This window comes from Rhincodon typus, chromosome 23 (assembly GCF_021869965.1).
Source record: "Rhincodon typus isolate 14 chromosome 23, sRhiTyp1.1, whole genome shotgun sequence".
Lineage (NCBI taxonomy): Eukaryota > Metazoa > Chordata > Chondrichthyes > Orectolobiformes > Rhincodontidae > Rhincodon > Rhincodon typus.
The window spans coordinates 11,586,489-11,612,154 of NC_063354.1; the positions used below are offsets into that span (position 1 = coordinate 11,586,489).

At 38.5% G+C, this 25,666-nt stretch overlaps 1 protein-coding gene across 3 annotated transcripts in view; it reads right to left on the reverse strand.

The window, feature by feature from the left end:
* Positions 1 to 25,666, reverse strand: part of cyth1b (cytohesin 1b) — a 216,147-nt gene that overhangs the window by 102,313 nt on the left and 88,168 nt on the right. The window contains exon 1 of one of the 3 annotated variants that reach the window (XM_048610837.1): positions 19,003 to 19,155. The exons of the other annotated variants lie outside the window; for them this stretch is intronic. Within the exon in view, the coding sequence (XP_048466794.1) occupies positions 19,003 to 19,030 (28 nt within the window). The 5' untranslated portion in view covers positions 19,031 to 19,155. Of the gene's footprint in view, positions 1 to 19,002; positions 19,156 to 25,666 lie in introns of those variants that run through there. 3 annotated transcript variants of the gene reach the window in all.

Genomic DNA, 25,666 nt, shown 5'->3' on the forward strand with positions numbered 1-25,666 from the left:
GAGCAGGAAAGTCGACATTTCGGGTTTACACCCTTCATCAGATGTAAACTCGAAATGTTGACTTTCCTGCTCCTCTGATGCTGCCTGACCTGCTGTGCTCCTCCAGCTCCACACTGTATTCAGTCAGTCCTTCAGGATCAGTCAAGGTGGATTATGAGGGGCCATTGCTTTGGTATGCAAGTCAGGGATGTCAGTTGTGGGGAATGGAGGCAGCATGTGAAATGCAAACGGGACAACTGTAAAGGAAAGGGAAAACCTAAAATACAAGGGTGGGAATCAATTGTGCATTGGAGGATATACTTATGTGGGAGTAGGAGGGATCATTGACACCCAACCTCCCTGGCCTCAAATGGATGGACAATTCAGCATGATGGTTGGTATGACTAAATTATAGGGCTTAGCCTGTGACTCACTTTGCCAAGTACAATCTGTACTGCCTCCCATACTCATGCGAATCATAAATACACTAGAAATGGAAAAGGGATGTGATCACACCTGGAGGGGGTGGAGTAACATTTTCCTGAGTTAGTACTGCAGGGTCTACTTGTGAGCAGTGAGAGACCCTGCAAGGGGCTATTACATCAGGCATTTAAGAAGTACAACTCAATACATTTGTATTTGTGAAATGCATGCCGTGTCCAGCTGTATATGATACAAATCCTGCCACAAGCAATCTTGACCATGGCATTGAAGATTGAAGATAATCACCTCCACGCAGCAGGTGTAATCAAGGGTGAACTTAAAAGTGGCATCTGCTACACAAGGGCATGAAGCTGATTTTTTTTCACCTTGAAATGTAATAATTCACCACTGTGATCTTATATGCAATGCTGCCTATCTAGACTGATGTGGGGTGTACTGAGGGTGGGGACTGGGGCGGAACATGATATCAAAGATCATGCTTCAGGAGATTTTAAGTGTTGCATTCATCGGAATATGGTTCTGTATTAAAGGCTTTCCATGGCCCCCTCTGTCAGAGACCCTCCAGGTATGGGGGAGTATGCTAATCCATCCTTTGAGAGTATGCAAATTCGGACTGCTCACGTTACAAGGACTTGTTCTGTTTTTTTATATTCCCCACACAAGTGCACTAGCAGTACGACCAAAAGATCCAGCCACAGCAGAGTTATCGTCACTGTTGCTGTGATGTCGTGAAGGCATAGAGAAATGTAGGAGGACCAGGTGCTAAAGCAAGCCCAGGACCAGCAGTAAACTCCAGCTGTGGAACAGCCTCCATGAAAAATTTTCGCAGCTGAAGGTTCCCTTGGGATGCAGACATGGTAGAAGAGACTCAGTGTCTATCATCCTTCATGCCATTTCCTGTAAGCACGGTGTCACTTCAGACTGAGAATGTTCCAGCACAAAGTCACAGAACTATGACAACTTCTGGAGTAGAACCTGTGACCTGAAGGAACGGGTAGCCATCCTATCGCAGTGGCTGGAAGCCTGTGAGAGATCATACAATCCTCAAGCCACAAGGTTGTCACTAATGCTTTCTGAGCCAGACCACACCACTTCATCTCAGTTCCCTGTGGTCAAATCAATGCTGCAGCACCAGTAGCAGGCTTCGCAAACATAACTGGCTTCCCTCAAGTGCAAGGTGCTATAGACTTTACACTAATCACAGGGAGAGTACCACAACAAAATGCAGTTGAGCTCACAAACAGGAAAACGTTCCATTTGATCAATGTACAAGTCATCTGAGATCAGTGATACCATATCTTGGAAGTCTGAGCCGTGACATCTATATCCTTGGGAACTCTCATGTTCCCGTTTCATTTCAAGGGCCGGATGACTTACAAAGATAGCTTCTAGGGTACAAGGCTACATTCTGCAACCGTGGTTGATGACTCCATTATGTGACCCCTGACTGAAGCTGAACATAGATGCAATACCACCCATTCTTTGACCAGGGCCATTGTATATCTTTCTCTTTCCCTTCCCACTACGGGTGCAGTGCAGGGCAACTCCTATCTACAGCTTTAGACCAGGTACATGGTTGGGCTTTAAAAATGGTGCCTGCACCTAGAATTGCTGGATGTCCCAGCACTGTTGAGTATTTTCCCCTCCCGTGAGGGGGAAGGTAAGTTGAGGCTGCAAATCGTGGCATGTGCGTAGGTTTAGAGATGAGATGTAGAGAGTACTGAGAAAAAAAAGTCCCTAACGCTCACAGACAGAAATTCAACAAATCTTGCCAAAACCAAGACCTTGCCAATTTCTGGTACAATGCAGCTCACTGTCTTTGTATTACATAACTCCTTCTAATTTAATATCTACAAATTTTGTGACCAATTTCTAAGGCCAAGTAATTTATTTGGTGAACAAAATGCTCCCACCACCGTGGGATACCACTTTCTAAGACTTTATATATATATATTATATATGTAAACATACAAACACATAATATACATTATTATTATTGAGGGATTGCTGCACTTTTGAAAGCAAGTAACCTGGCTCTCATTGCAAGTGCTGTTTACACAGTTGCTTAAACCATAGGCAGTAGAAGATGGTTTGCAGATGAATTGGAGCCAAAGGCCGTGTACAAATGGGGATTCAGCGGGCAACAAGTAGCTGAATAATGACTGGTCATTAGTCCACAGGCCAATGACAAAGGCCTTCTGCCTGCCAACCACCACTGGTTCCCAGGTAGCTGAATAGCTTGGAGTTTTCTCTGTTCTTTACAGTAAAAGCACATTAAGACTGGAGGAAAAAAGTGTCTTTTTTTCCCTTCAGCAGTTACTGTAAATGTGACTATTAAGTAACATGTCAGAGACCTTTGTAACTGTGAATTAGTTACCCTGTGCCTCCTACAAACAAGTGAAAGCATCTGGTGAAAGAAGATTGACAAGCAGCGTTCTGATCAGTACAAGAATCAGAGCAAATCTTTTCTTCAGGGCTCACAAAACTGCTTTCTCAATCATTCCTTTTGTCCATGTCACCATGTATTTACTCGCCGGTGTATGTGCTTGTGTGGGTAACATAGAAGATAGGAGCAGGAGGCGGCCATTCGGCCCTTCGAGCCTGCTCTACCATTCTTCACGATCATGGCTGATTGTCCAACTCAATAGCCTAATCTGCTTTCTCCCAATAACCTATGATCCCATTCGCCCCAAGTGCTATATCTAGCTGCCTCTTGAATACATTCAATGTTTTGGCATCAACCAGTTCCTGTGGTAATGAATTCCACAGGCACACCACTTTCTGGGTGAAGAAACGTCTCCCAATCTCCATCCTAAATGGTCTACCCCGAATCCTCAGACGGTGACCCCTGGTTCTGGAAACACCCACCATCAGGAGCATTCTCCCTGCATCTACCGTCTAGTCATGTTAGAATTTTATAAGTCTGACTGACATACCGCCCCCCCACCCCCTCATTCGTCTGAACTTCAGCGAAAACAATCCTAACCTAATCAATCTCTCCTCATACGTCAGTCCCGCCATCCCTGGAATCAGCCTGGTAAACATTCGCTGCACTCCCTAAAAAGCAACAGCATCCTTTCTCAGGAAAGGAGACCAAAACTGCACACAATATTCCAGGTGTGGTCTCACCAAGGTCCTGTATAACTGTAACAACACATCCCTGCTCCTGTACTTGAAACCTTTTGCAATGAAGTCCAACATACCATTTGCCTTCTTTACCGCCTGCCGCACCTGCATGCTTACCTTCAGCGAATTGTGCACAAGGACACCCAGGTCCTGCTGCACATCCCCCTCTCTCAATTTACAGCCATTCAGCCTTCTTGTTTTTGCTTCCAAAGTGAATAACCTCACATTTATCCAAATTATACTGCTCTGCCACTGATTTGGCCACTCACCCACCTGTCCAGATCATGATAAAGGAGCTCTGCATCTTTGTCACAGTTCACCCTCCCTCCCAACTTGGTATCATCTGCAAACTGTTAGATGTTACATTTTGTTCCCTCATCCAAATCATAGCTGGGGTCCCAGCACCGATCCCTGTGGCACCCCACTAGTTACTGCCTGCCAATTTGAAAAGGATCCATTAATTCCTACTCTGTTTCCTCTCTGCCAACCAGTTTTCTATCTATCTCAGTACGCTGCCCCCAATCCCATGCGCTTTAATCTTGCGCAATAATCGCTTATGTGGGACTTTGTCAAACATTTTCTGAAAGTCCAAACATACCACATTGACTGGCTCCTCATCAACCCTACTAGTTACATCTTCATAGAATTCCAACAGATTTATCAAGCATGATTTCCCCTTTATAAATCCATGCTGACTCTGTCTGATCCTGCCACTGCTTTCTAAATGCTCCGCTATAAAGTCCTTGATAATGGATTCGAGAATTTTCCCCACTACCGATGTTAGGCTTACAGTCTATAATTCCCTGTTTTCTCTCTACCTCCCTGTTTGAATATTGGAATGACATTAGCTACCCTCCAATCTTCAGAGACTGTTCCAGAGTCTATAGAATCCTGGGAGATGACCACCAATGCATCCACTATTTCTAGAGCTACTTCCTTAAGTACTCTGGGACGTAGATTATCAGGCCCTGGGGATTTATCTGCCCTCAATCCCATCAATTACCCCAGCACCATTTCTCTACTAATATTGATTTCCCTCAGCTCTTCCATCTCACTAAATATTGCATTCTCCAACATTTCTGATCTGATTTGTGTCCTCGCTTTTAAAGACAGAACCAAAGTATGTATTCAGTTGCTGAACCATCTCTTTGTCCCCTACTATACATTCACCCATTTCTGTATATAGGGGACCTTCATTTGTCTTCACTAATCTCCTTCTGCATGTACCTGTAGAAACTCTTACTGTCAGTCTTTATGTTTCCTGCAAGCTTACTTTTGTACTGTATTTTCCCCTTCTTACTCAATCCCTTGGTCCTTCTTTGCTGAATTCTAAACTCCTCCCAATCTTCAGACATATTATTTTTCTTGGCCAATCTGTATGCTTCTTCCTTGATTGGATACTACCTCTAACTTCCTTTGTAAGCCATTGGCCTTCTTACCCATTTTGCTTTTGTGACAGACAGGAATAAACAGTTGTTGCAGTTCCCCTATGCATTCCTTCAATGTTTGCCATTGCCTATCCACTATCATCCCTTTAAGTAACTCTTCCTAATCTATCGAGGCCAACTCAAGCCTCATATCTTCATAAAGGCAAGGTGAGTGAGGGGGGAGGGAAGGTAATGCAGTTTTAACTGGTAGAGCTACATTCCAATGGCCCATAAATGTTAACGTGTAGTTAGCATCTATTCATTTTTAAAAAATAATAATTCTGGTCACGTACCGAAACCTGCTTTCTATCTACCTGGGCCGAATAGTTAAATTGGGGAATTCTGTATACTTTTCAAAAGCTTTAACTTTTGTGAAAATTCCAGGAATAGTGGAATTTGATTTTCAGCACATTACCCCAATAAGTTGCAGCATATACATTTTCCAATCCATTTTGCAGACTGACCTCTGACTCCACATGACCTGATCCAGTTTTCCTCCATTACCCACCTGAATTGCGCAAGAAAACTGACATAATTCAAGAGATAATCCGTCCAAAAAATTTCTAGTGCCTCCAGGTCAGATGCAGAGCTAGACTCCTTTTAAGTCCCTCAATCCCCAAAGAATATCCACTTTGCACTAGTGCAAACTATTCAGTTCTCAAAAAATACAAAGTAATTAATAAGTATGTCAACATAGTGTTAACTAGTTGCCATTTCTGTAATTGCACTGACCCAGTAAAACTGGCATAATATTAAGTCCAATGGAAAAGAAGCTCCTATTTTATCCAGAATTTGGAAATAGATATCTTATGTTCTTTTGAGAGCAGCACTTCATAATATAATATTGTAGTATTTAACGGTTTCAATTTTTTTTTTAAACAAACGTCTCAAGACTGGCAAAGCCACATTGATGCCTTTCCCTAGTTGCAAAAAATATGTTGATATTCTCAAATATGGTGAAATGATTGGTCCCAGTGTGTTTTTTTACATCAGTTTGAAGGTCATTAAGTGTCAATCAGGTAACATGAATAAAAGTCTTAATTGGGCAAACAAGTTATGGGTGATAGGTTCCTTCCTATAACAGACATCAGTGAATCTATTGAGTTTTAACACTAGTGTCAGATTTTGAGGGTTTCTTTTAACTGGTACTAGCCCACAAATGACCTTTTAATCAATTTAACTCAGACTCTTGGTCTTCTGATGTCTAAATTAACACAAGAACAATAAAAAAACTAATGACCATACATTTCAACTTAGAAAATTAGCAATCTTTCAACAAGGAAAAAGTCCCAAACAGCTGAAAACTCAAGAGTGCTCAATTATAAAACTGCAGCATGTGGAAACAAGTAAAAACATGAGCCTTATAGTTTAAGTTACATGCATAATTAACATTGCTTCACTTGAAAAACATTCATTCATCTCACCCTAAAGGAGAAACCCAAACTTTAAACACACAGTTGATAAGGTCTTTTGCTGGTGAAGGCCCCAAGGACCTGGAAAATTTTGACTTTTTAATACGATAAACAATTTCCCAATCTGTTCAAGATGGTACTTGACTTCTACAGACGTATATTCAATTTGGCACCAGTCTCTTTCCCCATCCAAGTCGGTGCATCTTTTCCGTACAATTCAATTAAAGTGATTTCAAGTAAAACTCGTCCTTTTCTCTGATATGAAGGATTTGAAGATTATGGAAAAATTGATTTATTTCAAATTCTGTGGAAATACCTAGATTACTTCTTCGTGTTTTTTTAAAAAGCACCTGGTAACTTTTTATGCCAAGAAGTGCCTTGTTAATCACTTGGTCTCACCCAACTGGAGTTCACCTGACAGAGTTTTATGACTTTTATTTAAATAATGATTTGCAGGTAGTTGGAGGCTTTGGCTTTCAGTTAGACCAAGCTTTCTGATGAGTAGGATGCTCAGCACATCTCTCATGTTTCTAAAGGACACTTGTTGTAAATCTAGTATGAAATGTGATTATTTTTTTCCTTTATTCATTCACGGGATGTGAGCGTCGCTGACCAGGCAGCATTTATTGCCCATCCCTAAATGCCCAGAGGGTGCTTTAGAGTCAACAACATTGCTGTTGGTCTAGAGTCACATGTAGGCCAGACCAGTTGAGGAGAGGAAACTGCCATCCTTAAGGACATTAGTGAACCACATGGGTTTTTCCAATAATCAATAATGGGCTCATGGTCATCATCAGATTCTTAATTTCAGATATTTTATTGAATTCAAAGTTCACCATCTGCCATGGCAGGATTCGAACCTGGGTCCCCAGAACATTATTTGGGTCTTTGGATTAACAGTCCAGGGATAATACCACTAGGCCATTGCCTCTTGAAGGTCAACTTAAAGACTTCTTGATTTTGTCTTTCCTGAGCAAGCTGCAACTGCCAAGTCCCCAAAGATAACTGCCATGTCTAGTCACCTGTTTATGTTTGCCCAGAACAACAACAACTTGATCGTCACCTGAAGATTTTACATTTTGCTCTTTTGGTTCCTCCAAGAACTAAATATTAATAGCCAGAAGTGTTTTATCTCCACCAAAGCACATCTCTACAGAGAAAAATCCATTTTCCTTCAGAGAGTGTGTGTGTGTGTGTGTGTGTGTGTGTGTGTGTGTGTGTGTGAGTGTGTGAGTGTGAGAGAGAGAGAGAGAGAGAGAGTGTGCGAGCATGTGCACGCACGAGAGTGTGTGCGTGTAAGATAGTGATGGGGAAGGAGGGAGAGAGTGAGAGTGAGAGTGAGAGTGAGAGTGAGAGTGAGAGTGAGAGTGAGAGAGAATGTGGAGTGTGTGATTATTTAGAGGGGTAAGAATATATATATTCATTGTAAAAACTAGCGTGATCAGTTTTACATTTTCATTGATTAACTTTTGTTTTAGAACAATAATTTTCTTCTTAAACGAATCTGGTATTTATACCTTTGCAATCTGATAAAGTGAAAGCCTACATCTGGCCATTTCAGAAGTTGGGTAAAACAATAAATTTACTTGTAACCAATGGAGAAGCAGGACAAGACAAAGACAGTGAACCATTCCCACCTCCGCTGTAATGTGTCCAACATCCCACTCTCACAATTCATGCTGAAACTTTTATCCTCAGTAAATACTGGTAGTCCCTTTCACTATCTCCAAAAAGCATCACATCCAGCTTTTTCCTTTATACTCCCCACAATACTTCCATTCAAACTTCTGACCATCCCCTCTCCTGTTGTGCCATGCATTCTATTCGTGTCTATTGGTTCCATTCCTGGAGAAGTTCCTTCAGCAAGAAGTTACAGACAAGAACTCTTATTCAGAAAAAGAAGGATGCCATTTGCAGTGTGCAGGGATCTTTAAAATTAAGATGTACTTGAGAATAGTGCCTAGTAAAGAGAGCCTGGACGGTGGTGGGAGTAATGGGGCTTAGCCAATAATGAGGGAAGAGAAGCTCAATCACTTTTTTGTCAGATTAATCTGATTGGGTTCTCAAATCTTTAGCTAACAGATTGGAACACTGAAAAATGCTATTTGAGCCTGACACCCAATTTAAAAATATATACTGCTAGCTTTATCAAAGAGTTGGCAAACGGGGCTAAATGACCTCTGTGTTATATCATCTGTAGTAAGGACACAAAAGTAACATATATTGAGACTAGTGGAAAATAAACCAATACCAGATGCTCTCTGGTTTGAGTGCAGACATGAAATCAGCAGTAGTTGTGACTAAAGATCAAACCGGATATGGAAACCTTTTAAAACCTGTGTTATTGACTGAACAACAGAGAATCATCCAGTCCTAACAACTTAATAATACCACCATTAAAGTTGGTGAAATTTCCTGTTTGAATCTAGTTTTATTGTTTTTTACACATTAATGCAAACATAACAGACTCCAGACACAATTGACATTCACAAAAATGATTTGGTTAATATAGGTTATTTTACACTTCAGGGTTAGAATCTCAACTACATGCAACAATGAAGCATCCAAGTGAGAATAGTTCAATTTTTAGGGCGCAAACAATATCACGGTGCGTTACATCTCATTTTCTTTCCTGAAGGTGTTTTGTAATACACAAAAAACACCCTTGGCACAATCCAAGATCATTATTGATTAATCAAAATAAAATTGCATTTCACAATGACGTAAGCTCAGAATAGAATGCAGGAATTTAGAAAATAGAAAACAGAAATTCTGCACTATAAAAGAAATAGGTTGTGGATTTATATGTATAGCATATTCTGAGGTGTTCCTTATATTATCAGTGGAAGTGGTGAGAATCCGAGAAGGAGGGGCTGAATTTTCCAGTAGCCCAATGCTACAAATGCACCAGGGGCTAGTTCAAGTGCAGAGTCATGGAGGTTTACACCAAAGTTGATGCGAAGCATCGATCCTTCTTCTTTAGTTTGATTGTATAAATTCCATCTTGGGATATGGGCATCACCAGCATGGCCAACATTTATTGCATACCCCTAGCATCCTGAGTGGTGATGGGCCTCCTTCTTAACATTTTAATGCAGCTGAAAGGATAACTTGGTAATTTCAGAGAAAATTTAACCAATCAGATGGATGTTACGCTAAAGTCTCAAGTATGATAGAGTAGGCACCGACTGCTGTTTCCCTTCCCTAAAGAACTTTGGGATGTTACAATGATCCAGTATGGCCACTTTTACTGAAAGTAACTTTTTGAGAAAAACTGAATTCAAATGCTCCAACTGACCTGGCGAAATTCACACTCATGTCCTCTTGATTATTACTTTCTGGATCACCTGTAAATGGTACTACTTCAGACTTGCTGAATATTTGGGTATGTTCCGAACCCTCTGATGTTCATAAAACCCGTGCCATTCCAGGTAAGACCTTTCAAATCTCCATCATTGCCTCATGAGACTGGCTAGACATATCTAGAAATGGATTATTATTATATTCTTTCAACCTAATGGAAATGAAACCTTCAATTCTTCTGGCCTTGCTCTGTACATGCAAGTGAATTGGAACATTCAGAAATCCCAGCCATCCTCTCTCAAAGCCATGGACCTCATCCCAAATACTGGGAACGGTCAGTTGTGTGACCAGGGTAATAACATTATGTCTACATAGAAGCTTAAAGGAGCTTAAAGAACTGATTAAATATATCTCCAAAACAATTGAAGTGAAAAATATTTGCCTAAAGCATAACCTGAATCAGTTGAGTGAATTAAATGTATTGGTATGCAAACTAATGAATGTGTTTTACATTAATTCATGCAATTTGAAATAAGTTACAATAAATACTTAATTGTATTATCCACAGACGGATTACAGAAACTGTACTAATTTCAGTGGTGCTAATACTTAACAGTCAGGAATGGAAAAAGCTCTGTTGCCAAGTGAATAATCTGTCCAAAGTAATGAGTCAGTGTTGCTCAAGATCGGTACGTCATTTAAGATATTGTATTTCTGCAAGAGGATTTCAACAAGTACTGATAGTTCTGACTTGGATCTGAAGCCTAATCCAAAGGTGGTTACTTAATCCAGCAGCTTGGTGATGTAGAAGTGAGGTCCTCACATCAGTAGCTATAAATTAGAGCCCAGACATTAAATGGCATTCAAAAATACAGATCCACTGAAAAAGTGATTTTTTAGCTACTATTTGCTTTGCATGAAATCTAAGGACTTATAATGATTTTCTTTTTCTTCACAAAGGATAAGCAAGTGATCAAATTCACTGGTTTTCTATTGATACATTCGCTCATCCATTAGTAACGGAAGTACAAGGGTAGTGGAGATTCTGCTACTCGTTAGTTTTTTGAGATGTTTACACTTTTTTTCATATTAAAGATGCTATATAAATGCAAAGTTTTGTTTTTGTGATACATTTATCTCTTCCCTGGCCCTGGTTAGCACAGCACATGTAATACGCAAAAAGCACATGACAATTTACAAAAAGTAGGAGCAAATATATATTGATGCTACAGCAGTTGGAGTACAGAAATAAAATAAATCTTTGTAACTGGTAGCATATTTATAGAATACATGCATAGCAATTACATGAGCATTTCTATGATTCTACTGAGTTCAAATGTAATACTAAATACCAATGTCATAAAAACAACCAATAATGTAAAAAGGCAAATCTTATTAGTTCATCAAATGAAGATTAAACATAACCTTAAAAAGTATGTGTTGGAGCCTTAGTTCTTAAGTACAAAATACAAGGTCAGAAAGTGGAGAGGAAGAACATTACGTCATTAATACTTTATTTTAAAAGCCGTTTTTGCGCCTCGAGATATATTTTTGCCAACGTTTGACCTAAATAATAAGGTTAACTGCAAATGCTGGAATGTTTATTGACTAGTCTGTTTCCTGATGCAACTAGGTGGGGTTCTTCGACATCTGCAATACTTTTATTATAAGTCACTTCTGTCTATCTATGAGACAACCAACATTATCGATGTGATGTGATGATTTTGTCTGGTGACTAACAATTAACAGACATTTAGTGCCAGGCTGTTGATTTTTAATTCATTTTGCAATCAAACTGAAATTTTCTCAACTATTTACCAAATGCCTTAAACTTGAACCAGGCCACACATGTTAATAACTGAGTTTGGACCATACAGACTTTTCATTCTCAAAACATAAAAGGAATGTCATACAGATAGATCATAGTAGATTACATTATTTCTAATGCCACTTCAAATTTAGAAGGCTTTTAAAAAATTGTCTCCACTTAACAAACACCAATATAATTGTGATAGTCTGTGAGATAATGCAATTACAAATGCCTGTTAAAAGTTGTATCTAAGTTATAAACCTACCCTGAGTACACGTCATGGTGTACTTGTTTCATTGTGAAAATGTGCCAGGATCAAAACCACTTCCTGAAGTTTCATGTGATTTCTTGCTAAGTATTTCACATTTAGACAAACTGTTGTCAGCATTTAGCTCATCTGCAGGTTACAACTGCAGAATATGTTTACACATTTCATTTTAAGTAGAGTTAAGAAATCATCTTGGTCTAGATTTTTTTTAAAAACGAGTTTAGGACTTGGGAACATTTTACACATGGTCTAACAAAAAAGTACATAGGGACATACAGCATGGAAACAGACCTTTCAGTTTAACTCGTCCATGCCGACCAGATATCCTATATAAATCTAGTCCCATTTGCCAGCATTTGGCCCATATTCCTCTGAATCCCTCCTATTACAGAAGCCTTTTAAATGGTGTAATTGTACCAGCCTCTACCACTTCTGCTGGCAGTTCATTCCATACACACATCACCTCTGCATGAAAAAGTTGGCCCTTCGGGCCTTTTATATCTTTCCCCCTCACCTTAAACCTATGCCCTCTAGTTTTGGACTCCCCTACCCCGGGGAAAAGAGCTTGACTATTCTTTCGGGTTTCGCATTCCTTACTTCAGAGGGCAATGTCAATATCCTTCATTATACTGTCCCCTACTATCACTACATTGCATAAGGCAAAATTTTTATGCCTACCCTCCTTAATCACTGGATCATGCTGAACTGACACAAATGAGGGAGCATGTAAAATTTCCAAGGAATTCTGGCAATATTCGATGGTCAAAATTTAGCGCTACAAAGTTGGACTTGAATTTATTTCACTTGCTTTTGTGATTCTTTGCTTGCCCACATTATTAGAGAATCGTGCTTCAATTTTTAAAAAAGGCAATTAATGCTTGCCATAAAATAATTTGTAAATCTATAAGTCTACGAATATGATGATTAGTTTTATCTTTTAAGTAACTTCCGAACTAAATAAGATAGTAAAGGTTCTATCCTGGATACTGGCCAATGTCATACTCAATGTTAAAAATGACAACAAAAACAGTTGCTGGAAAAGCTCAGCAGGTCTGGCAACATCTGTGAAGAAAAATCAGAGTTAATGTTTTGAGTCTGGAGACCCCTCCTCAGAACTGATGGTAGCTAGGAAAACGTTGGTTTATATGCAGAAGACGGTCGAGGGGGGAAGGGGGTGAGGAGTAAATGATAGGTGAGGATACAGCTCAAACGATCTGGCTAGGAGAGTGAATAGCTGTTAATGGAGACTGTTAGAAGTATGAACCGACATTTTCCTGGCTAACATCAGTTCTGAGGAAAGAAACATTAACTGATTTTTCTTCACAGATGCTGCCAGACCTGCTGATCTTTTCCAGCAACTTCTGTTTTTGTTCCCGATTTACAGCATCCAGTTCTTTTGGTTGTTAAAAATTGGCAAAGTAATTACAAACCAATTAGCTTAACATCCATGGTAAAAAAAAAAACTTGCAATAATATAAACAATTTATGGCTTAAAAACGTCCCGTGGCTCTTTGAAGCCAATTAAATGCTGTTTAGTAGTCACCATTATAATGTAGGGAAAGTGGTGAAGATAATTTTACAGCATTTAAATAAGGCTGAAATTACCAGGCATCTAGATAAAGTGAAAATAGTTGGAAGTAGCTAAATATTTCTAAAGGATGACTGTGCTTGACAGACCTTGTAGACAAGTAACAGTCATGGTAGTAGGAAGAATTGCAGTGGATGCAAAATACATGAGTTTTAAGAAAACCTTTGACAATGTACTACATCAGAGAATAACTGGTGAATATTAAAGGGTATGGAATTAACAGGACAGCAAACAGGATTAAAAATTGAAAATATACAAATCAGACAGTAAGAGTTAAAATCCCCAGAGTAGAAAAACTTTGTCAACATTCCAAATTATATTTTAAAAAGTTGATTAAGGAAATGGTGCTGAATTGCTAAAAGAACAACATGGGCTAATGTAATTCAGATTATTTGCCACATGGAGGGTAAATAGTGACATGAATTGATCGATCCAAATGGTCTGTTTGTGTTTTGTGATGTCTATATGTTGCCAGGAGAACAAAACGTGTTATTAGCAATATTAGATTTCTGAACAAGGTGTAGCTTTGTAACTTTCTCTCCACAGGTGCTGCCATAACCTGCTAACTTGCATAACCATTTCTGCCATTTCCTTTTTGAATCAAGGATGGATCTTGGTTTTAATCATTAAATTAATTTTTGTAATCATTATTTTTCTGTAAACTATCCAAGTTGTAGAAAATTTATCAATATATCCAGATATTCTAAAAATGTCCTCAATTAATTTAGTTGATTTTCTTTTGATGGGATCAAGAACTACATTGATATTTGAAGGGGTTAGCTCATAGAGGAGTTTGTCCTACCTTTGAAAATTAGGCAATACAAATACAAGTTTATACATTACCCCAGCAGATTACCTCTCATCCTCCAGACCCCTATTATTAGACAACAGAAAGTATTATATATACTCATTCATATCAATTAGATCTTTAAAAAAATCAACACAAGACCAATGGAATTTAAAATTTAGCCTCAATGTTCTTTTCTGCATGGGAAGCCATGGAAAGATGAGGGCATAAAGATGGCCACTGATGAAGAGAGTTTACATTTAAATTTATTTCTAAAAATAAATATAAAACTTTCCTCGGGGATCAGTATGATTAGTGTATCATTTAGGTACTACAACATTCCCATACTTTATTGTAACAACTGTTCAACCTAAGCTCCTATTAATGACTTGCAATTTTTCAGTAACTAGGCTTCCAATTCAAAATCAAAATGTTCACTCTCCAAAAGTTTACACCAGCCTTCCACACTTAAGAGTTGTTTGGAGCACATGTAGTGAAGATCACCACAATGACCAAAAATTCATTTTCTACAACCTGCAATGCTATCAAATAGCATTGATAAAACAGAATGGATGAGACTATTCTGAAAAGGCATCCAAAGAATGGCAAAAGCAATTTTCAGTAAGTGGCTTCTGATAGTATATTTGGCTAACATACAATTTTACAAAATATTTGTTTTTTCTGATAAGGCTATAATTTCAAGAGTGGACCCATAAATAGGAAAGTGATGCAGGAACCAGAATATGTTTTTATCTGCATCCCTGCAAGACATTACATACTTACACGTTAACCAGAGTAATTTGCCGACTTCTTTTACATTTTTTTCAATTAAAAATTGAGAAACCTGTTCACACCTTTAATAAATGCACAGCATTGTGCGATGAACTCTAATCAGTGGTCCATACTGAATAGTTAATCTCAGTCCAGGAAGTGGCTAAAACACCACAATCAGTGGTGCTCAGAATGGACACAATTTGGAGTCCTGCTCGTGCGCAAACATCTAGTAAGTGTCAATTATGTTTTTTGTGTGTAAAGCACGCCTGTTTCCAATATCCTCTGCATGTTTCACATAGTAAAATATCTTGCTAACAGCACCCCTCAAAACCTATCTGCTGTTATTTTTCAAGCTCAAGTTCAGCATGTACTCTGCTCAAAGTAATATTTAAAGTTTATGGAAACATGGTTCACAGAGTGACACAACACTTGAATATCAGTTATTTCAAACAGCTGCCTCTATTTGATCTTTAATGTTTACTCTGTCAGCCAATATTGCGACTGGATTCAATAATGCACGTATTTTAAAACATTGAAGTTAAAACAAGAATAAACCATTGAGCAATGTGAAGCATGTAACTCACGAACCTGCTATTGCATTACTAACTCAATGTTATTGTAGACGCCACTTACAATAGAAAATTAAATACATTGACTAAGTGAATTTCAAACAATTTGAACAACAGAAGAATTAAGAGAAAGCATAGGCTGGAAGTAGAGTGTCCAAAGCAGAGGGTACATATTAAAGATATGCCAAGAGATATACTGAGTGGTAGTGGTAGAAAATTAAACCTTTGAAGAATTAAGGATGAATTTAAAATCCAGATTCCGATAAAATTTATAATACACTGTCATGTGGAGGGTTGTCAGTTTCAAATCGTAGGTAAGCTCTTAATTTGAAAAACTGATAGCAAAATAGTAGATAGCAAAACTTTCACCAAACAATTACTGACTCTAATTGCAATCTTCGGTAAAATGTAAGTCAGGGCATGAATTTGGTTTACTAATAAATTGCTGCTCTACCTCAGAGCTGGGAAGTAAAAGCTTTCTTTAAAATGTTTGAAACATGAAAAGAAAACAAAAACTATTGCATTTTCCTTAACCTCAATAAAGGTAATTTTAATATCTATATATTTCATATCTTCCTACACTTCATTTTCAGTTAAATGGTGTACAATTTGATTTATAAGAGGGAAAGAAGGTCTTTGAGGTGTAATTACTTATTTTATTATTTTCTTTACAGTAACATGCATTTAGCATTCCCTCAGGTTCAAATAAGCATTTGTACAAAAGCTCTAATTTTATTTTCTCCAACTGCCAAACAAATTAATATTCTAAGTGGAAATCGCGTACTGAAGTTCTTACTGCCTCAAAGTCTTTGGTTTCAGCTGTTAATTTATGGATAAGAGTTTTTTTTTCCACGTGGAGGCAGGGAAATTTGGCAAATAAATTTGTTGCAGTCCAAGGCTGACCTGATATTAGGCCTCAGGTGTCACTTATACTATATCAGTGAGTTGACGGACATCCCCAGACAACTTGCCAGTAAAGAGACTTCCAACGTAAGACTCCTGCAGCTGATACATTGTAAGGCACCGAATTCCCACTTGTAGCACAGAATCTGTTTCCAGAGTGAAATGCCAGCATAAGGTACAGCTGAGACAGCAGTGTCAACAATCATTAGGAAACAAAGCAGCAGCTAATTCCTGGGCCCAGATCTCTTGGGCAAAAAAAAAATGAGATGCTGCATCCTAAATGCACTGATGTACTGTCCTGGGGGTGATACTTGCAAATGATGTATACATCTGACCACATCACCAAAGTTAATCCATTTTGTTGACAATGGTACATATTGAATGAATGCAGTGGTTAAATCAACTGCATTTTCTCTGGGAAAATTGCACTATTTCAACCATTTCCCAACTGATGGTTTCTATCACATGCCTTTCACCTGTAACATTTTAAATACCAGAAGAGTCTGACCAAGTATACAGCCTCTAAGGCAGTACTATGACAACATAATTTCAAATGGCATTGAATCAAGAATGATTAGGAAATAATTCAATATACAGTGAATATCATCATATAACTTGAACTACATGGAAACAGATAAATATATCATAATTAAAAGACTACATGCAGGTCTGGTTGTGGTTTGTCAATTAGCATTAACTGTATATGAATTAATGTCTCACAGCATTGGAGCAATACAAGTTAAAAGACCTGTAAGATCATCAGCTCCACAGTGCCACTTAATTCATGCAGGATAATAAAGGGCAATTAATCAAAACATTAAAGTATCCATCAAAGTTCATAGCAGATCACAATAAGATATACAAACTAAACTGATTGTCCTTGTTCTCGTTAATCAGATAACCCCCACAACAATGACACTGCATTCTCCAAAGCTGATGAAAGATCAACTAAGATTACAATTAGAAGCATATTTAAATTCTCTCAACGTACCAAAGAGAGTTTTGATACTGGTTACTGTGGATAGATGAATTTTATTGCCACACAACTTCAATTTTGGTCACCTTGCTACATGAAGGATATTATTAAACTGGAAAGGGTGCAAAAAAAGATTTACCAGGATATTACCGAGACTAGAAAATGTGAGTTATAAAGAGAGGCTGGATAGGCTGGAACTTTTTATCCCTGGAGCATAGGAGGCTGAGGGGTGACCTTATAGAGTTTTACAAAATCATGGAGGGACATAGATAAGGTGAATGGCCAAGGTCTTTTCCACAGAGCAGGAGAATCCAAAACTAGAGAGCATAGGTTTAAAGTGAGAAAGGAGACACTTAAATGGGACCAAAGGGGCAACTTTTTCACACAGAGTGGTGCGTATATGGAATGCGTTGCCAGAGGAAGTGATGAACACAGTACTATTACAACATTTAAAAGACATTTGAACAGGTACATGGGTAGCAAAGGTTTACAGGGATATGGGCCCCAATGCAGGCAAATGAGACTAGTTGGCATGGATGAGTTGGGCTGAAGGACCTGTTTCCATGCTGTATACCTCTATGACTACATGACTATAATAAATGCATGTACTACATTCAAATCATTTATCCCTATCACTGCAGTGGAACAATGACTACTTAATTTATTGAGCATTTATAAGGCTGAAAATAAGTTGCAAATAAGAACTGTATTTCATGTAGTAAAATGACCCAAGGCACTCCACGGGACTGTAAACAGATGAAAGTTGACAGAAACCCAAATTATCCAAATATGCTGTACAAACGAGGAATGTAGAGGTAAACGTTTGAGAAGAGGACTGACAGGCAAATAGGAGGCATGACTTAAGCTGTTGTCATAGAGGCAGCTTTACAGAAAAACATGGCAAGGTACTAGAGTTTAGGAAAGGAATTCTGGAAGGCACGACTTATTGACAACGCTTTCCAAATTAAATAAATGCAATCCAAATTAAGTAGTCTGACATACTGTGATGGCAGTGGCATCAAACAAGTTGAAACACTGCCTCTGGAGTATCCTTCACAATATGGTTCTTAAGAGAATTCTCAGATAAAACATTGATACTTCCCAAATGTCATGCTCACAAATCAGTGGTTATTTGATATTTAATTTGCTTTTAAGAAATCAAGGAAGACTATACTAAAGAGAAACTACAACTTCAGTTGTTACTGATCATCACTTGGATCTAAAAGCTTGTTTCACCCCTTAAACGTTCTACTAATTAGTTCAGAAATCCAATGTGTCCAGTTATTTAAAGCCTGGTGTAACTCCATTCTTGGCAAGTTATAAGGGTAGTAAGGTTAACTCCTGATTTAGTGCAAGATTTAACCTCTTCTCCCACAACACTCCCCCAGCCCTCCCAAAACAAAGATTATTTTTTGTTTTGTAAGCCTGCGTTTGAGAAGCAAAAGTTATAATTATGATAATTATTAAAGTGATCATTTGTATATCCATAATTTTATTCACATATTTTACATTGTTACCAAAGTTACAGGCATAAGCTAATATACGTACTAATACAAAGACTAAACTGGTATCGTAATAGTCACCGTAGAGATTATCTAAAAAGGAAAAGGATTTCCTGGAATATGTTTAAACTTACCAACACCACTTTCGGTATTAAGCACCATGGTTCTGGAATCTATGGCTCAAAATAATGCGTAAATAAGGAATATTTCAATGAAGGAGTCAAAGCTGAAACCTAAACTGGTAAGCAGAGATCTAAGAATTCGTAGCACAGCTCAAATAATTAATAGCAGGTGGGGCTTATCAGTACCTACATTTCATGAGCCAATCCTGAACTCTATATTATTTTGTGTATTTTAAGTCTACTGCGTAACAACATCAAAACACCAATTGACTGTCAGTTAGATAGCTATATATGGAGGCAACAACCTTTATTTGCAGCCAGCACCCTTGAGAAAGGCACACCCTCCTTATGCAGCTGAGCTGGCGACCTTCCTGTACGTTTAACGAAGAAATGACTCAGTCAGCTTGGCATTCTCAGGCTTGTACATGTACTTGCAAAAAGACAATTTGAGACGTGTTTCAAAAATTATACAGACACACCAACATGCAAACACAAGTAACAGCAGGCTCCAGTAACAGCATGTAACTGATATATTTGAGGTTGCTTTTATTAACATACGGGCATACAAATTTGGAGCAGGCACAAGCCATTTGACCTCCCAAGCCTACTCACTTTGACATGGCTGATTTGATTGCAGCGTTTTCTGTCTTACCCTTCACCTTTATACTCTCTTAAAGTTAGTCAAAAATTTATTTAACTCAGTCTTAAAAATATTAAATTAAGGGGAACATCCTTTCAGGTCCCCTCAGGAAATCTCGCATACCTCAGGATCTTATGATTCAGAGACTACAAATCCAGTTTATTTCACCGAAGTGCAAGGAAGTATCTTAAAATCCTTTTTTGTTTTACCCGTCCTTTGTAAGCAAATGTTGATTTTAAACTGCAACAAACTGTATCCAAAACTACAATCCATTCATCCAATATACTGCATTTAAAAATTTTCTCTGTAAATTTCTGCCACTCTTTATTCCAAGATCGATTTCCAACCCCATATTCACACCCCCACTAAGAACATGAATTTCCACTTCCACAATATCACCTACCTTTATCCATTTCAGCTGACTGCCTTCCTTACTTCTAGACTTGATGATACTAATGCACTCCTGGCTAGTCTCTCACATTCTACCCACCCCGCAATAAACTCTGCTGCCCATGTCTTAACTCACAGCAAGTCCAATTCCTGTCACCCCTGTGCTTATTGATCTAACTTGGAACATGGTGAAACAACATCAAGTTTAGAAAAGTTTCATCGTGAATTCAAATCCCTCACAGTCTTGCTCCTCCCCTTCTTTGAGATTGCTTCTAGTACCACAACCCTCCATGATATCTGTATTCCATTAGTCTAGGCCCCTTGTACATCTCAAATTTCAATTTCTCCACTTAATTGTTTAGGCAATCAGATCTGGAATACCTTCTCTATACAACACATCTCAGTTTCCCAACTTCACTTTCTTCTTCTCTTCCCCTCAGAATCTCTCCCTGATCAAGCTTTCGAACATCCAACTCAATCCTATCTAGTTCTATCATACTCAGTTTTATAATGCTTCTAAACAGTGCCTTGAGACATTTTGTTACATTAAAAGGCACTCCAAAAATAGAAAGTTGACTTTGTAAATTGCAGTATGATGAACATTTGTAGTTCTTTGCTTAAATGTCCTTGCCCTCATTGATTCACAGCTGAGCCTTCTACACCACACCCATTTCTTTATCTGGACTTATTTTCATCTCCGGAACATAATCTACCTACACCGCTCCCACCGTCACCTCTGATTAAACTCTAACACATACTTTCATCTCCATGAAATTTGACTGCTCCAATGGTCTCAATAAGATCTCCATGTCCAAAAACTCCAAAACTAAGTGCTGTACACCAAACACCCAAATCACTGGTTTTCCCTGCCCCAGTGATTCAAGTAAATTTTTCATGCTAATTTTCAAATCACAATGTGCCCGATTACATATTGCATATTTCTTCCATTTTATTTTTAAATGTAGCACCTGTGTGGCTGAGAAAGCACTCTGATTTTCATTAACAGCATAGTTTCACCTCCCAGTGTAATAGTTTGCATTGAAAACTTTGTGATTGTTCTATAATGCCCTAGAAAATTGTATCCCATCTTAATGCGTCTTCAAGCCAAGGTCTCAGCCCATAGATATCTGGAACAGGATGGAAAACAAATGTTTTAATTGTACGACACAACCCTTACTGCTGAATGTCAAGCTAGGAGGCCCTGTTTTCCATACTACCACTGTATCCTAATCTGTTTTTTCTCCACAAGAAACTTCAACTGATCTCTCATCAAAACTCTGTACATACCTAAAGAAAACACTCAGTGCTCTGTTTTGATAGCATTCTAATATTTGCAGTTTTTCCCTTATCAGTGTTGATTTTTGCAGATTTCTTTGCATTAGCTACAATACTTTACTGGTGCTGCAAGAGAATTATCTGCTGAATCAACTGTATAAATGTTCTGTCATTGAGCGTAACTAGGCAAAAGTTAGATAATGAACAAGAGCTAACATCAGATTCAGTTGAAAGGCTGAAACTTAAAAGGGTTCAGACAATCTCAAATAGCAACGCTCAGTTAATGAAATTACTTATTTTGAGAAAGTGGTCATGATTGAAGGAACTTTGGTGCATTTGCAAAGTGCTGAATGATGATGAAAACACAATATCAACAGAATTGGAAACAAGAAATAATGTTAGATATTTTTAATCAGCATGTTCAAGCATGATATGACATACCCCTGAAACAGGTAGGACTTGAACCTGAACCTTTTGGCCCCGAGGTAGGGATTTGGTACTATGTCACAAGAGCCCATTAAAGAGACAGGGAACTAGAGTCTCAGGTGTAGATGTTTTCCAATCAACCTGTTCACAGATGCTATTACACACCTCTGGAGCAGATGGGACTTGAACCTAGAATTACTGGTAGGGATACTACCATTGTACCACAAAAGCCCCCTAATTTGTGTGGTGTAGATATTTCCTAGACAACCTGTTCAGACAAGTTATAACACTCTTCTGGAGCAGGTGGGACTTGAACCTGGGCCTCTTGGTTCAGAAGTAGGGGCACTACCACTTTGCCACAAGCCCCTCCACGGACTTCAACGTGGCATATAATCATGTACCATATAATTGGTTTGTCAGCAAAATCAAAGCCATGAAATAAAAGGAACAGTTGCAGCATTGATGCAAAATTGAGTGAGTGGCAGGAAACAATTGTTTTTTAAACTGATGGGAGAAATATAGTGTTTCACAACAGTCAAAGCTAGCACCACTGCTTCACTTGATTCAAGTGAATGAACTCAACTTCAGCATGCATGCAGGGCACAATTTTTTAAAAATTCGGATAACATAAAACTCAGAAGTAGTGTGAACTATGAAAGTAGAGATAGACTTCAAAACGACACAAGTAAGCTGATGGAATGGCTGGGCACGTAGCAAATAAATTTGAGAAGTGTGAAGTGATAGAGTGGGGATTGGGTCTTGCGGGGATGCTCTTCAGCAGATTGGTGCAGACTTGATGGGCCGAATGGCCTCTTTCTGCACTGTAAGGATTCTATGCTATGCTCTGGTTGGAAGAATGAAGTAAAAGAATTCAATTCTCAAAGGGTGCAAGAGCAGATGAATCCAGGCAGAAAATGTTGAAGGGAAATGAAGTTGGGTGGTTCATAAGGCAGACCAGGGTGTTGGGCTTTATAAAAAGGAATAGGTTGCTAAAGCAAGAAGGTTATGGCAAACGTTTATAAAATTCTGGCTCAGCCTCAAGTGAAATGTTGTGTACAATTCAAGGCCCACATTTTAGGAAAAGTGTGAAGCCGTGAGAACGTGCAGAAAGGTTCATGATAATAGATTCAGGGAAGAGGAGTTTCAGTTATATGTATATGTGTTGGGGAAAACATGGCTGCTCTCATTAGAGAAGGAAATGTTGACACTGTATTTGATGTAAATATTCAAAATAATGAAGGGATTGACAGAGTAGATAGGGAGAAACAGGTGTTCTTGGCAGCTCAAAAACACCAAGACACTGATTTCCGCTTACTGTGGCATTACAAAAATACATTTTTACACTGCAAATGGTTAATTCCCTGCCTGAGAGCATGGAGGTAGATCGAAACAAGCCCTTCAAAAACCAATCAGATCATTATCCGAGAAGAAAAGCTGTAGAACGTTAGTGAAAAGATGGGGTAGTAAGGCTAAGTGACTTGCCCCAGCAGACAGCTGGCATACACACAAAGGACCAAATGGCCTCCCTTTGAGCTGTTATTCTATGAGCCAAAGTCAATGTCGAAAGACCCTGAACCATTTAATTCCATGAAGGTAGGAAAATCAACAAGCATCTCTGTCAATTCAGATGACAAGAGACCGCAGACCTTTGGAGGAGACGAGCAGGCCAGTCGCACTCTATTTACAGAAAATGTTTTTGTGCTGCAGTCTCTGTAAGAATCAATAATCAATTAGGCTATCTGCATCTAATATAACTGAGCAGAATGCATTGTTATTTGATTTGCAAACCCACCTAAAAATTGCATCAGGCCAGTTTGCTGCATACAAGAATAAGCTAAGATGATCACATCTACTTGATTTTCAACCACCTACTGCCTGTTTTGGCTGGTGTTTAAATAGTGCTTTGCACAACCACTGGAAGCAATTTACTGCCAATGAAATACTTTTTTTGAAGCGCAGCCACTGCAGTAATTTAGGAAAGGCAGAATTTTGTGCTCTGCAAGCTCCCTCAAACAGCACTGTGACAACAACCAGGTCATCTATTTTGACGCTCTTGATCAAAGGATAAATATTGGACAAGACACCAAGGTTAAACCCCTCCCCTCTTCAGAATAGTGAGGTGGTGTCTACCTGAACAGGCAGACAGGGGGTCTGACATTGCAGTAATTCTTTAGTGTCACACAGGAGTGTCAGCTTTGATTTTGTGCTCAAGCCCAAGAGCAGGATCGGAACCTGGGACCTTGTGACTCAGTGGCAATAATGCAACCAGCTAAGCCGTGGCATATTTTCACAAAATTATACCAAACAATTAAAATGATCCTCTGAATTTTAACCATATCAACATTTTCAGCTAGACTAACATATGAAAGCATCAAAATTGTTTCAATAAAAACCTAAGTACTGTTTATTTCCCTTATCAATTCTGATGAAATACGTATGAATAAAACATAACCCATTTTCTTTACAACTGTCATACAATTACAGAACTTCTAAAAGAAAACAGAAAATTCTAAGTGGCTTTTTCAGACTCATCACGTTTCCTGGAAAGTTTGTCAATGAAATGAGCATATCATTTAAAAACATATACCGAGAACAATGTAACCAAGTAGCTTGTATATTCCATACATGGGGTGCAAGGATGGTCTTGATTTCTAGTGTACAGTAAAGCACATATAGTAAACAAATACCAGTAAAGGACACAATCTGCAGTTCTCTATGCACATGCAACATTACGCGCTCCCTAATTTATGAACATCCAACTTACAAACACATACCCGACATACGGACATTTCCTGTATTTACGTATTTCTTGTACTTACACCCCTTTATATTATCCTGCAATGTGTTCCAACTTGTGCACAAATCAACTTGCAAACAATCTCCAAAAAGGAACCATTTGCAATCCAGAGACTGTCAGTACAACATATTTAACATAACTAAATTTCCCAAGGCACTTCACTGGCAGATTACCAAATAAGTTTGATGGTCAGAGGAGATATTAAGACCAAAAGCTTGGCCAAAATGATAGATTCTAAAGAATGTCAAAAAGAAAGCAAGAAAGCAAGCAAGCAAGCAAGAAAGAAAGAAGGTAGAGAGGGAATTCCAGCTCTTAGGGCATTCACACAGCTGACAATTAAGTGATCAAAATGGGAGATTCTCAAAAGGCCAGATTTGGAAGAGTACTAATATCTTGGATGGTTGCAGGTTTGGAGGAGATTACGGAATTAGGGAAGAATGACACTGTACGGCAGTTTCGGCCTATACTTGCTAGACTGTAGAGCAAAAAAAGAATAAATGAAGAGATTTAAAAAGATACACGGTGAACACTACAATTGGAGGTTTCCAATTCAAACACACACTGGGTAGGTGGGGGTACAGCAAATTTTGCATTGGAAACTTTGTTAAATGCTGCCTCTGCTGCAGCTTTTAGGGCAGTCAAATTACAATTTTCACAGTAGATTCCAAACAGAAACAATGACAGAAATTTGGCACTTTCTGAAAGTGAGTTAATATTTTGTATGCTGATTTCTAATCTAACAACAGCATCTCAAAGTGGAAAGCAATTTTGTAAAAGAAAATATCAATAACTAAATTAATTCCAGATCTTTGAATGGAAAGGAAAATTGCCTGGGCTTGATGGAAACTGGAAGCAGGGATGGGGGAGATGGAATGATGGTAGGGATAGCAAATGTGACCCAAAGTCCTATAGCCAGCGTTTTTAAGTTGGTGTCCTTAAAGAATGGTCAGGAAATATCACAAGGGACAGAAAGTCATTGCGTCAATTACACTTCGGTTTTTTTTCTCCCCAATCTTGATACAATTGCACTGTTGTCATGGAATGCAATACAAGTTCCTTACTCTAGTAAACAAGGCATCATTCACCTGCTTCACACAGCTTTACCCTATAAATTGAATGATGTTGCTAGTGTTCCTTTTGTGAAGCCG